We start from the raw sequence: 14486 nt of genomic DNA on the forward strand, positions 1-14486 counted from the left end.
AACTCACCTGACGGATGGCCAGAGCTCCCTGGGGATCTACAGTCAGTTCTGCTAAATGAACACCAAATTCTGCAAGAAAAAAAATTTAAAACAAAAAAACGTTGGCATTATAACTTTTATTCCCACACAGCAAAACTCACCAAGATTTTTGGAGAAAGACATCATACCAATTGAATGACTCATATGTGGGAAGAAGACAATTCCAAAGCGTAGCTACTCAAATGAATCATGAGCATTAATTCTCCCCTGCACAAACTTCATTTATTTTCTCAGCATCTTATTTCTTTCTCTCATGGGCAAAAAATTTTGCAATGCAGGTTAATAACAAGCAAATGATTTACAACTTTAAAAAATGTTATCTATACTGTAACATCATTAGTCAAGTTCCTACATGAGGATGCATGGATAAGATCCAGGATGGAGTAAGACAGAAGACTGTCAGCCAGCAGTCCCTTTTCAGACAACCTGGCTTCATCCAGAGAGTGATTTGGAACCATCACTTCCGTTGTCCCAAACCACACCCTAAGACAGCTCAGAATGCACCAAGCGCCTTCCTGAGCAAACCCTGCCTGAGCACACTGACACCAGGAACTGCCTGTACAATCATTCGGGCCGCGGGACCTTCTCCAGCAAGAAGTTGGTCCAGAAAAAGCAAGAGCTTCTTTTAGTTGCCAAGCAAGCTCTGTAACAAAGGCAAAATTAAAACGCTTGTACCAATTCTGTTGATGACTGAGCACAGAAAATGAAAACCAGCTCTTCTGGTATGGTAAATCCATATGCCTCGATAAATTTGGTTAAAATTGCAATTTTAAGTTCTGGGTAGCTGATAACTGTACTAAACACTTAATTTAATTTTGCTAGTCTGCTTAAGAAATGCATTTGTGAGATTTTAGTGCTAGAAACTGTGGAACAGAAGGTATGGCCCAAGGTCCCACTAGCACAACCTGACTCCCGTGGACAGGTTAAACATGCTGACAGCATCCCTGACAAAAACGTAATGAAAATTCTTCTCAAAAAGAGTTTTGCAACCTTCCTTAGCAGCATATTCGAGCGCTTCACAAATGCGGTTATCTGAGTTTCTCCTAATACCCACCTCACTTGTAAGAGGCTTTTCTGTGCTGGGAGATAATTGCCTCTCACTTTCTCATGCTTACACTGAACATGCCCAGTTCCTTCGACCTTTCTTCATAGATCATGCATTTAAAAAAAGAGGAAAAAAACCTCTTATCCTAGCTGCAAAAGCAGGGAGCCTCATTCAGAGATGTACTTAACATAATACTCCTCTTAACTGTAGCAGTAATTATTCTTCTAGCTGCCTGCAATAGTCCAGACTTGAGTATGGCACTGCATTTCAGCCACATTTTTAAAGGGTATAAATGAACTAAAAAGCCAGAATAAATGCAACGGCTTCACATAGTTGCAACTCACTGCTATCACTATTTTGCAATCTTTAAATCTGTTTACATATATGCATTTGATTTTTTCCCTTTATGTACGGTACTCTGCACTTGATTTACAATATTTTGCTTCAATGACTTTAGGCCATCTCTCCAATTTTCCTACATCTTTTTAATTCTGCTCTCCAAGCAGACTGCAGTGCCATCGTTGGTAAACTAGAGGTATACTGACTACTGCAGCAACCAAGAGCTCTGTCTTAAAAGCCCCTTGGGTTTGACAATAAGCCACTGATAACTACTCTACGCACAGGTCTTCAGCCAACTGTGCATCTTAAAAATATTACAAAACTGTATCTTCTTAACTGATAAATGACTGTTGTGGCAAATTCGTATCAGGAATCCTACTGAACTCAGATCATTCATACCCAGCACTTGCTTAAGCAATAAGCCAGCTCTCCCATCAAACAAAAATTAGATGGATTTATTGAGAACAGATCATATAAAACAGTATTAGCTGTGCAGCATCTATTTATCCTATTATGTTATAGACACCGGCAAGCTGTTTAATGAGCTGGTCCAAGAATCTTTCCAGGGACTGAAATTACACTGATCGTTGTATAGCTCACTGGCTCCTCTTTTCTCAAAGAATTGGTTTATTATTGTTTTTTTCCCAGTTGACTGGGAACTTTCTATCTTTATCATGGGTAACCGCAGTTCAAATGCATCTCTTGATAAGCGCTTCCTCCATTTATATTTTGTAGATTTGAGATATCAGAAACATCAAGTCTTCTTCCCAAGATAAAGTCTGTAAAACCAGAAGATTAGAAAGTTTTAATGAAGGGCCTGGCATAGGGAACACTTAGCAAACACATTTCTTCCCAGCTCTGCTTCTCCTCTCCATTAACCTCAGTATTAGTGAAATCCAACCCTCCTCCTTCACAACCAAGCTCCATCTACCACATAACCAGTTTACATCACCTCTCCACCCCCAACTTTTTGGAGAAATTAAGGCGGACCAAACCAAAAAATAGTATTAAGCAAGCAGGCAGGAATAAACGAGCAGGACTTTCTACTGAATCACTCCACTTCATATCCTGCCTTGTTGAAGTGGGCCAGCACCAACTGAGTCCAGGTCAGTACGTCCATACAGAGCTGGTTCAGGAGCTGCTACAGGTCCCTTTTAGTTGTCTCCGCTGGGGGCAGAGACAGGCAGTGGCTGAGGAAGAGGCTGTGGTAGCTGCTGCAGCCAACCCAGGTGAATCCCACTGCCCCATGGCTGCCGACACTCCAAATTAAAACAACATTCAGTTTGCAGAGACCAGATCTCACAACCGCAGCAGCGTCAGAAATTGAGCTCCCTTTACCCAATATCTGCCCACCCCTTGTGCATCGCAGTCTTCAGCTACGCAGGCACAGACAACGTTTTCCACGGGACTGGTTTTCAATAACATCATCATAAAGTAATTCGGGTTGAAAGGGACCTCAGAAGGTCATCCTGTCCAACTGCCGGCTCAAAGCAGGGTCAGCCACGAGGTCAGACCAGTACAGAGCACGGAAGGCATCTGCAGACAGACTAGGAAGAAATCCCAAGCAAGTACCTAATGCTTAGCCATTGTTTTTACACACTACAAATGTGCTTCTTTGAGGAACTTCCTCAGCATCCATCATGACACTCAATGACTACTCCAAAAGCACTCTTTTTTTCAGCACACCTCTGAAAACTACAACTGTATTTTCCTCATTTCTCAGCAAAGGACAGAAAGATTAAGGCCAGTCTTCTCCAGCATCCATGATGGCTTTAGGTATCTCACTTGAAATCTCTTCTTCACAACTTCTCACTACACTCAACGTGTCTGCAGGATTTCACAGTGCAAAAAATGGCATTTGCTGCTGTGAACAACCTTTCTTCCTGAAAGCCAGATATCACATGTCCCAACGTGGCCATTTCTTGTTTCGATTTCCCTGTTAAAAATTCAGTTCAATGTTAAAACGTTAACTCCTGTTAAAAACTCAGCTCAATTTATCCATTCACAGGATTTCCACCCATTTCTGCCCATCATCCACTCTATTATGATTCAAGTTACAGCCAAGAGACCACCATACAACCACATATTGTGGTCACGTTTGTAAATTCTCCAGAATCCCTCCTCCCACACAATACTTGGTTTTTATGGCACATATTCAAATCACGTATTCAAGGAGGTACCCAACGCAATACAGAAATTACTCTCGAAACCATATGCATTAAAATAGTTATGTCGGGAAGGAGCCGACCATAAGCAAAACCATGCTGGACCAGTGAAGCACAAGTGATGCTACAAGTTTCGTGCTATCATGGTACCTATAGCTGTTCTCCTGATACAAATGGACAGCAAACTGTATCATGCAAATATCATCAGAGAATCAATGGAGGTTTAAAGCATCTAACTAAATGTGCTGAGCCACCTACTCTGGAAGAGAAGATACTGAAAGAACATCTACAAGACCCGTAAAGCCAATATTCAAACCTGAGATCATGTTCAAATCAAAGCATTGGTTATCTCCTACACAGGACTAATCTCAAACAAGACGGACAAGAAACTTTAAAGAGGGTCAGCGTGCCCAGACTGACACAAGTCAATTTGCCAAGGTCAGCACCATCTTCACAGCCACCTGCATATCTCAGCTTCTGGCAACAAACAACCTTGCAAAGGACTGAGCTGAAGACGCCTTTTCATACACAAGATGTCACAACGTAAGCCACGCTGAAGACAGCCTTATAAACGCCTTTTCTACCTGCAAAAAGGGCAAACAGAAACACATAATGTACACAGGTGAAAGAAAGGCAATTCTCCAGCCTGAAGCCATTCATCTATCACCACATTTCCAGAGCACAAGAACCGATAGCTCAGAGACTTAATACCGTCACCATAAAACATCAAGCTTGTTATCTAACCAGGCAAGCGGGCAGGGGTATTTTTCAACTGTGTAAGAAGTTGGCATTAAAACTCCTTATCAGCATAATTTAGAGGAATGTGTTACAGACACTGCTCCTCTTCATAGGGTCGAAGTACGATCCCTCCTGGTGGACATGCACCTCCTTCAGAGTGACACTGTCCCTGCTCTGACATGCCTGGAGATGGCTTGGCCTCCATATGTGCTCTCCAATATAGGTAAGACCTAGAGGAAGAGATTATTTTTACACATTACGGAATTATCCTCAAGTCATATGATCTCAGCTGTAGCGTGCACACGTATACCATCAGAGGTGGTGTATGATGTTACCTGGATGGACCAGATAAAGGGGGAATGGAAACACCATCCCCACTTCACTGGGAACAAGTCGATGGCGGAGTTGAGCCAAGTTAGACACCCGCACAGCAGCACCGCTCCACAACCCAGAGCTCTCATTTCCCCTGCCTTCCCCCTGAACAGTCTCAGGCATTGCTTTTATTTATGTTCCATTAAAACCTAGAGACAACAAAGGTCACCAGGTGAACTTTCATCTTTCTGAAGACGGACAATAACGCATCTCCCATCCCCAAGCTGTCAGGTGGTGCCTATTCCCACACTCTCTCAGCAGACAGAAGACACAGAAGCAGGGAAGAGATTGAGTCGCTGGGGACATGTTTGGAAGTTGCCAAAGGGTGACATGGCAGGAAGAAACCGCCGCCATGTCCTTATTCCAGAGCTGACGTCCCGTATTCCTCCAGAACAGCTGTATCGAGTCAGACAGGAGACTCCTCTTGGACAGTTCAGCCTGTTCCAGAGGCTCACCTCCGACTGTGCATGTCTGCCCATGCCCTTGTACAAGCACCGGCCAGATCCACTATCAATGGGCTTCAGGGAGCTCAACTGCATCCTCACAAAAAACTGAACCATCTCAACCTGGCTAAACCCTGCGTGGAGGAGAGTGGGCGCTAGCACGGGGCAGCACACAACACACGGGGAGAGCTAACTGCTGTATTGGCTTAACTGTATTACACAACTCAACCTGCAAGCAGCTTAAGAAAAGAGGTGAGGGCAGAGCAACGCTTCCCCCCAACACACCACCTCGGAAATCTTGGCGTTAGGAACCTCCTGAAGCAGGTGTTGTATTTGACCACTGTGTTTAATGGTTCTTGATGAGTTTTTTCCTCCAGGAATGTCAAACTGTTTTTAAACCATTTCTACCTCTAACATCCAACAGCGATGAGTTCCATAGTTTGCACACTGGGGGAAACAACCTACTTCCTTCTGCTTGTTTCAGGTTCATTTTCTTCCGATCTTAGCTTTATGAGAAGTCACAAATAATCACCCCTCACTCACCTTCTCTGTTGCTTATGATTTTAGAGCCTCCATCTCTGCTAACTCTTTCCCAGGCGGAAAAGTCAATGTATTCACTCCTTCTGAGAACAGAAGCTTTTCCACACCTCTGTGAACGTCTCTGTGCTGCATTTTTACTGCCCTGCTTTATCCCTCCCGAGAGCAGCAAGCCAGTAATGCATGCGGCAGTCAGACTGCAGAAGCATGAGGAATTTATGTCGCGCTTTGTTCTCTGTTCCCTCCTTAACGGTCCATTTGGCTTTCGGAGCACGGCAGAGCAGTGAATGGGTATTTTCAGGAAACTCTCCACGCTGACAATGGGATTTCTTCTCCCAGTGACAACAGTTAGGACAGCCCGTCACTTTTTAAGGTATCATCTGGGCTGTCTCCTCCTCCCCCAGCGTTACTTTGCTGCCCAACACTGACCTACAGCTGCCGTTTGCACACTCAACTCACTCCTGTGAAATCATTCCGTAATTTTTGCCACCGATTCTCACTCTGGCCAGACTGAGCAACTTTGCCACACCACTATTCACTCTTTTCCACATCATTTACGGCTGTGCTGAGCAGTCCAGCTTCACATGGGACTCTTGATTATCTCCCTGCAGTGTGAAACATGACCAGTCACTTCTACCTCTTGTCTTCAAGCTTTTAATCGGTTATTAATTCAAGAGCTATCTGCGGCAGTTTAGTTTCTTCAAAAAGTTTCAGTAAGGGAATTTTCTAAAAGTTTTTTGGCAGTCCCAGAACTCCTTCAAACAGCTCTTCTATTAAACATAGATCGACTCTGCCACAACAATCTCATGTACCCTGCTCTCCTCATTCCAACTCTTGACATAATTTTAACTATCACAGGCAGTGCAAAAGCCACACCGACTCACCTGTAACAACCCTAACATTCACCCCTCCGCTCCTCACCTTAGAGCCCTTACTAAAAGCTGTCCCATTTTTACCAATTTATATTTATCTGGTCCCTAAGTGACCTTAAGTGGCAAGTTTTACAGCAAAATTCGTAGCACAGTAATTTAATCTTTGAGTCCTTTTAAAACTCTTGGAGATCCACCCTGTAGCACTTGCCGTTTAAAGTAAACCGGTAAGTGGAACTGCTTCTACTCATGCTTCAACTTGACATGGATTCTCCAACGTGCCTCCTGTAGAGGCCCTTCAATGTGGCAAGTTAAGTCAACACCAGCACAAGGAATTCAGCTTTTCTGCAGCCCTATACTCCTTCAATGTACCTTGCACACTTCAGTCACCTGGTGGCTACGAACACCTCTGAAATGCTTTCTGCTTCTGCAACATTTGAAAGTATCGTTTTTAAGTCTTTAACAAGTCTTTCCTCAATTTTTTTTTTGCCCTACCTTCATTTATTTTTCATTAGAAGTGCTAACACTTGTGCTCTTTTCTACTGCCCTCACTTTTACTTTCAGCATCTTCTTCATGCTGTTTAACGATGCTACATTTTTTGTTTCTTTAAAGTACTTCTGATACACATGATCTACATTTCTTTACCTCAATAATACGGTGTTGGCAAACACTGTATTCCTTTAGCTCCTCCTCTTGGTTTTTGCAGGTTTCTCCACACCAAAGACAGCACAGAAAGGAGAGTATAGCTTATTCCTCCCATGCTGCTTGACTAGGACAAGACAGGAGGAATCACAGAAGCGCAGAATAATTCAGCTGAAAGAGACCTCAGGAGGTCTCCAGTCCAAACCCCGTGATCAAAGCAGCATCAAATCAGGCTGCTCAGAGCATTTTCTAGGTCTTGGAGATACTCAGGGATGGAAATGGCACAGCTTCTACGGACAATCTGCTCCAAAGCTTGGCTTTCCTCACAGTGAAAAAAATTCCCCTTATATCCAGTCTGAACCTCTTGTTTCAGTTTGTGCCTGTTTCTCTTCATCCTCTCCCACCGCCCAGTGTCTTGACAACCTCCTCAGAGTTACCAGCAGCTGCTGTTAGATCCACCCCCAAAACCTTCTTGTCTCCACACTGGAAAACCCCTCTCCCCCAGCACCTCCTCATGTGGCGGAGTGCTGCAGTTCCCCAATTGACCTGATGGCCCTTTGCTGAACTCACTCCCGTTTGTCGCTTTCTTGTACTGTGAGGGTGGGAGCAAAACCGGACAAGTATTCTAGACGTGGTCTAACAAGCGCTGACTAGAGAGGGCTGATCACTGCCTCTGACCCTGTTCATACAGCCCGGGATGCAGGTGGCCTCCAGGGCACGCTGCTGGCCCTGTCCAGCTCACTGGACACCAGGATTTCCAGGCCCTTTGCTGCAAAGCTGCTCCCCAGCCAGGCAGTGCCTCACCCGCATCCCTGGGGTGGGTTCTCCTATCGCAGGTGCAGAACTTGGTATCTGTCCTTGCTGAATTTCACAATGTTCCTCTCGGTCCATTCCTGCAGGGCTCTCTGGACGGCAGCCCTGCCCTCAAGGACATCAACTGCCTCCCCTCCAGTCTGGTGTCACCTGCGAACTGCATGAGAGGGTATTGTGCAGCCTCCTCCAGGTCACGGGTACAGGTCCTGCAACAGACCTGTGCAGTTCTGGGATTGCAGCCGCAGTAGTATTGGGTGACTTTAGGATATTTGTAAAACAGTGAAAAAACAGAAGCGTATATGACTCCATTCCTCTTGCCCTTACCGTTATCCACCAAATGTAATTCTGTTGCATTCCTGGGCTCTCAAAGGGACCTTAGGGACATCCATCATCTACAGCCCTCAAAAAATGTTATTTTCTGGAAATCTGTTACCCAAACCATTATGCAAACTTGATTTCATTTCTTGTAGTAAGATTCAGACTGTTTGGGGAAAAAAAAGTTGCCACTGAAGAGCACACTGACTGTAGTAGCTTTGCAAGGCAAAGGCTCTATGGGTCAATGAGCCTCACAGCACTTCCAGACTTGTTCTGCTGCAATGCTGTTGAATTGCTCATTAAAACCTCCAATAGCTGCAGTGGCAAGACACAGATTTCCCAGTAATGCATCAAGGAAGACTTAACCTGCGAGTGTTACAAGCACATGTTAAGGGACTGCACAAGAAACATTTTATCAAACAATTTGCCTTCATTTCATGGCCCCAGTCTCATTCCCACAGTAACGTAATCACAACGCTATTCTTGACCCAGTCACGCCCTTACACCTTCCTTCTCTTTACCATAAACTTCCTTTGATAACATTGCTGAGCTAAAGTTCAGGAGCAGAAACACTTTTAAAACACTTAACAAAACACTTTCAGAATGGCACAGTCAGACAAAGATAAGGCAAAATTTCCAGGAGGGTCCACGAACAACCAGCCCATCAAGCTGCCAGGCCACAGGCACAACTTAGGGCCAAGGGCTGCAGTGCCGCACTCTCCAGCGCCCAGCTCCCCTCACAGCAGACTACCTGCAAATCTTCCAGTGGTTCCTACAGATTCCAATTCTGTGGGATGGGTCATAAAATTTAATCCGAAGCAAAATAAAAGGTTACCATCAATAGCTTTTTAAGTGTAGCTTCCACTTAGGAAAAGCAGCCAGTGCATGTACTAGCTTAGTGCCACCATAAAAAGGCCAGATGGAATACACTGCTTGAATTTGGGGTGCTTGCTCTTTTAAGCTCTGTCTTTTCAAAGCCATAGGCCAGCTGCCACCCAGCTCCAGTGTCCTGCATGTCCTTAGCTCTCCACAACAGACTCCCCAGCATAGGAGTTTCACACAAGATGAGGGAACAGCTACGTCCTGACCACACTCAACCTAAAACACGCTGCATACAGATGATGACCTGCAGGATGTGGGCATGCACAAGGGCATGCACGTCCAGAGGTGGAGAGGATCGCTGTGGGAGCAGACCAGGCCTGCAGACAAACGCACAGCGGGAAGGCTCTCCATGACCATCGTGTGAGCAACCCTGGAGACTTCGGCTCAGGTGGAAAGAGGTGCCCAAAGCAACAGGCCTGCGGCTTTGCCATCCCACCTCCCCCTCCACGTCCTACTACTCGTGAGCTTAGAGTGCTCCTTGGTCGCTCAGTTCTCACACAACACCACGTCGTCCCATGGCCGTTCCCCACGGCCATTTCCCGCTTGCCCCACTGACGAGAGCGGTGCCTTGAAGAAACCCTGCTGCAGCTTTGCCCGGTGACCTCCGCTGCAGGCCGGAGACAGCCCTAGCGAAGTCCCACCGGCGAGCCTGCAGCTGAACTCCTGAGGCGGGGCAGGGGCTGCTCAAGAGAAACCGGGCACACACCTACAGCCGGTAGGACAAGCAGCCGCCACCGTCTGCTCCCCGCCGGCCCGAGCGCTGAAGCTGGAAGTTTTGGCCGAGGCCAACGCGCGGCCACGAGGCGCCGGTACCGGGAAACACTCGGGGAAGGTGGCGGCAGCGGCCTTTCCCCACCCGGACACCGCCACCCCCACCCCCTCAGCGCGGCCCGGCCCTCACTCACCCTCTGTCACCTCCAGCACCTTCACTTGCTCCTCAGCGGCGGCGCGCACCGCCTGCACCGGGCACAGGATCCCCGTCAGCGTCTCCACCAACGCCTCCTTCAGCCCCTGCGCCACCGGCCCCGGTCCCGGCCCGCCACCACCGCCACCACCGCTGCCGCCTCCTCCTGCCGCCGCCGCGCCCGCCATCGCCCCCCCACCCCCCCCACCACCCCTGCTCCGCCGCCGCCGCCGCCGCGCGCGGGCTACGGGCCGCCGCGCGCGCCAAACGCACGGCACGCACGCACGCACGCGCGAGCGAGCAAGCGACGCCGCGAGCGCCCCGCCTCGCAGAGAGGGCGGGACGGGAACGAGCCGGGGGGGGGCGGGCTCCGCGCGCCGCTCACAGCGCCCCCTGGCGGCGCGGCGGGCCCGCTGGCTGTGGTGGTGGGAGGCGGGAAATGGCGGCGGCGGCCCCCGGAGCGGCAACCGGGGCCGAGGCAGCGGCCGGGCTCCCGCAGAGCGCCCAGGGCGCTCTGCGGGAGCCCGGCCGCTGCCTCGGCCCCAGGGAGAGCCCGACGGACCCCGAAGCAGGAGCCGGAGAGGCTCCTTTGTGCTTCAGGGCCGAGCGTCTCCTCAGACCGGGGGAGTCCCTGTCATGGCGGGAGCCAGGGGTCAGTCAGAGCCTGGGAAAAGCGTTGTGTCCCTCAGAGCACCTTTCCCGCCCGTATTAGTGGCGAGCTCCCACAACGAGCCTTGAGGAGCCCTCAGGAGCTGGGTGAAGCCGTTCAAGCCGTGGGGGGTTGTTGTGCTGAAGGGCCACATGCAGCCACCTGGGCCAAACCAGCTTAGTTTTGCTTTTAAACGGTGTGAAGGTCACCCTTGGGCGTGAGGTTTCCTTGCAAAGGCATTGAGATGGTGGCACGCGAAGAGGTTTTGAGACCTTCCCACCCCGCTTCTGCGCGTGATTTCTGGGCAGAAGCTGTGAGGGGAGGGGTGGTGGCACTGCTTCAAGGCAGCACTTTCACAGGGCACTGCGATGGTCCTCTGGCTCGGAGCAGCTTGAGCACGAGGGAGGAGGACGACCCTGCGGGCAGCCTTGCTCTCGTCCCTGAGGCGGGCAGCATGTCTGCGACTGCAGAGGAGGTGGCTCAGGCTACACATGTCCTGCTCCAGGGCAGAGCTGGAAGGTAAATTAAACCTCAGGTTCTTGATTCAGGTTTGAACAGTGCTGTACATAATGCTTAGGGGAAGCAAATGAAAGTGGGCTACCATCACTCTGTGTGAGTTGGGAACAAGGCAGCTGTAGATGGTCTCAAGCTGCGAGGAAAACAAGCCACACATATGCAGGGGAGTGAGTACTGCTCTGTTTCCATCTCTGTTTCCTACAACTGTTTATTTAGGAAGTATAAGCAATTTTACAAATCATTACAAGTACCAAAAAGCAGTATTAACACATACAAAATGGGCTTCTTACACGAGGGACGGTGATGTTTGGCACAGTGCTAGCAGGTCCAAGTAGGTCCCACACGCTTTGGAGCGTGGTGTTCCTGGGGATTTTTCTGAACCGAGTGGCTATTCGGTCGTTACTCCTTTGCAGCAACGCCCCCCAGGAGTACGACAGCGATGTGTATATGAACACAGTCCAGTACCAGGGGTGAGCCTGGGAAGCACAACAGAGACAGCAGTCATGTTAAATAATCCCCATGCTGCCACTGGCTGCATTATGCGCTTTTTGCTGCTTCCCTACAGGTCTCTTATGACTTAGACTCCCTCCAGCCTGGAGGAACTTGCCTTTCCAGAGAGAGCCTGTCATTATTCTGGTCACCATGAGGGGCTGTTTTCCTTGCCCACACCACTTCTGCTTGAAAGCTACGTGAGGGTTATCAAGTGATTACCTGGTAATACATGGGCTACCACGAGGAGTATTTGGTTTTTAGTCTTGTCCTGGTGCTATTTAATAATTAAGCATACCTCATCACTTGTGCACACGTCTTGTTCCCCTCCTAGAGAGATCCTTTCCCCATCCACCCGTCGCTCTTTGTGTGTATTTTGTTACATTCCAAGCTAGCTTCGCTGACCTCTTCTGAGCTGGAGTCCGTTCCTCTGGGATAACGTGTCCAGTCACATTCTCTCCCACCAATATATTTTTAAACGTTCTTGTCAAGAGCAATGCAAGCAAATGCTCCTATAAATCACGCATGTAACTTTTGCAACCTGAGTTCAAGATTTTCTCTACAAGTAGAAAGAGCAACGTGAGATACTACAGAAACACAAGACTGGGTTCAGCTCCCTACAGCCACAGCTCGGAGGCGAGCGTCCTGCTGCACACCAGCGCTGCTGCCGCCCGTCCTGCAGCCCCACAGCCGCCCTGTCCCTGCCTCGCTCCAGCCCTTCCCCTCCGCCAGCACAAGGGCCGGATAGCCAAACCGCTGACTGGACAGGAACCTGCTTGGTCAGCACTAATCCACGTCCCCTGCGAGAGCAGGAGCTCCTTCCTTCGGCACAGTCCTTACGCTGGCTGGGGCCCTTCCTGGGGTCTCCCTGCGTGGTCTCCCTGCCCGGGCAGCGACAGCTCTTCAGAGGGTGACTTCACATCCAAAACAGGCCGTCAGCAGAGGTGACATGAACCAGAAGCTCCTCTGTGCTTACACTAGATGCTGTCCAGACAGCTGCAGTTAGGAGAAATCAATCCACCACGACACTTAGTTATAAAAGCGTCCCCTACACCACGAAGTTAGATTTTCTTCTGCAAAAGTTGGGCTGATGGACCCCATCTTTCCCCCTAAACTGAATAAGGCCAGGGCATGGGCTCAGGCAATGCCCAGCGCTCCCCGCGTCCCGTGCCAAGCCATGCTCTCCCTGGCAGTGGCAGGCAGGCTGGGGACAGCAGAGGTCATTTCCAATCAGCAGCGCGGGCACCACCAGTTTAGGTTGGTATTTTTGTGGGGAGAGGGGAGAAGAGCAGACTTCAGCCATGCCGCTCACACCCAGAGGCAGAGACTGGGCCTTGGCACTGGACAGCATGGCCAGGGTGTGCACACCCCCTGTCCCTCCGGGCTAGCACCAGACACAGTTCTCTACAAGGTCAATCAAGATTATTCTGCTCTCTTGTTCTTCCCAATCCAAAATGCTGCTTCTGCTGGAGGAACAAATACATCTTTATACAGGGTGTAACTTCTGCTAGCCCGGGGTCATCTGCTCATCTTTGCACTGTCCTAGTATTTTGGCTTAGTGGAAAACATAAGTCAATTCCTACTGCACCAAAATCAGCGGGACAGGCCCAGGACTATCCCACCAGACTTTCCGCTGGCACCCTGTGCTGGCTGGCTAACATCAGAACCGATGTGTCTGTGCAAATATTTGTGATCATTTTTGTCCCTTCTCAACAATCGGAACTGTCTCCTCTGCGCTTACTAACATTTTGCAGAAAACGAGGATGCAGTTTAGGGAGAGGAGGGGTGTCCCACAGCAATGCTTGTCTAGCCCATAATCCTTCTTTTTGCTCAAGTGACCGTACAACTGCTCTGAATGCTCCAACTCACCCTTCCGTATTTGTAGAAGTTACATTTATTTGAGTCTTCCAGGCTTTCTCAGGTTTGAATTCCCATCTGTTTTGTACGTTGCACGGTCTCTTCACGTGTTTTCTGCATAGATGCTTCCTGCAAAGCCAGCAAACCTAGAGCTCTCCTTTCAAATGCCATACATTTTGCCTCAAAGCCAAATGGGTTCTGACACTCATCTTTTCTTTTGACATGCTTTAGGGAAGAAAGTTCAGTGACCACGAAAAGATTATATTCTTAGCATGAAAAGATATTTTACGATGAACTCCTTGTTTCCTCCTGTGATGTTTCACCTCACGGGCAAGGCACACAAGCCCTTGAGCTCCCCTGTGGACCCGTGCCAAGGAAGACCCCACAGAAGGATGTGCAGCTGACACGGGACTGTTGTAACCAGCAAAAATCCTCCAAGAGAAATCAGGGCCAGCAGAAGCAACAGGCGCAGTGTCAGCCCGAATTACAAGGCGTTAGCCAGGGACATTACATGGTACACGCCTGACCTGTCCCCCCTTGGTTAAAATTTAACTCCAGGCAGCAACAACATGAAACCCCAAAAGCCCAACTGACACCAAAGCACCCCAAACACCCAGCAAATACTCTCCAACATTGGTTTTGTCCTCAACAAACCCCGAGCGATGGAGATACTCTTCCAGCGAAGTGCATGTCCTGTAGACAGGGAGCTACTGTTTTTACTACATTTCATAAAGTATATGTTTTTAGATGCCAGCTCACAGACTTCAGGAGGCAAGCACGCGCGCACGCAAAATCTGACCCAGTATTCTGATTAAACAGCCAAGTACCTTTAAAAACATGACTGTAAATAGTAGGATTAACAAACATTTCA

At 48.8% G+C, this 14486-nt stretch overlaps 1 protein-coding gene across 1 annotated transcript in view; it reads right to left on the reverse strand.

Annotated features, from left to right (window-relative positions):
- IPO9 (importin 9) overlaps window positions 1-10292 on the reverse strand; it is a 39376-nt gene extending 29084 nt beyond the window's left edge. The window contains exons 1-2 of the mRNA XM_050911297.1: window positions 10106-10292; window positions 8-69 (exon numbers count right to left, since the gene is read on the reverse strand). Coding sequence (XP_050767254.1) covers window positions 8-69; window positions 10106-10292 — 249 coding nt within the window. The remainder of the gene's footprint in view (window positions 1-7; window positions 70-10105) is intronic.
- Window positions 10293-14486: the final 4194 nt, after the last annotated feature.

Source organism: Gymnogyps californianus, chromosome 27 (assembly GCF_018139145.2).
Source record: "Gymnogyps californianus isolate 813 chromosome 27, ASM1813914v2, whole genome shotgun sequence".
Taxonomy (NCBI): Eukaryota; Metazoa; Chordata; class Aves; order Accipitriformes; family Cathartidae; genus Gymnogyps; species Gymnogyps californianus.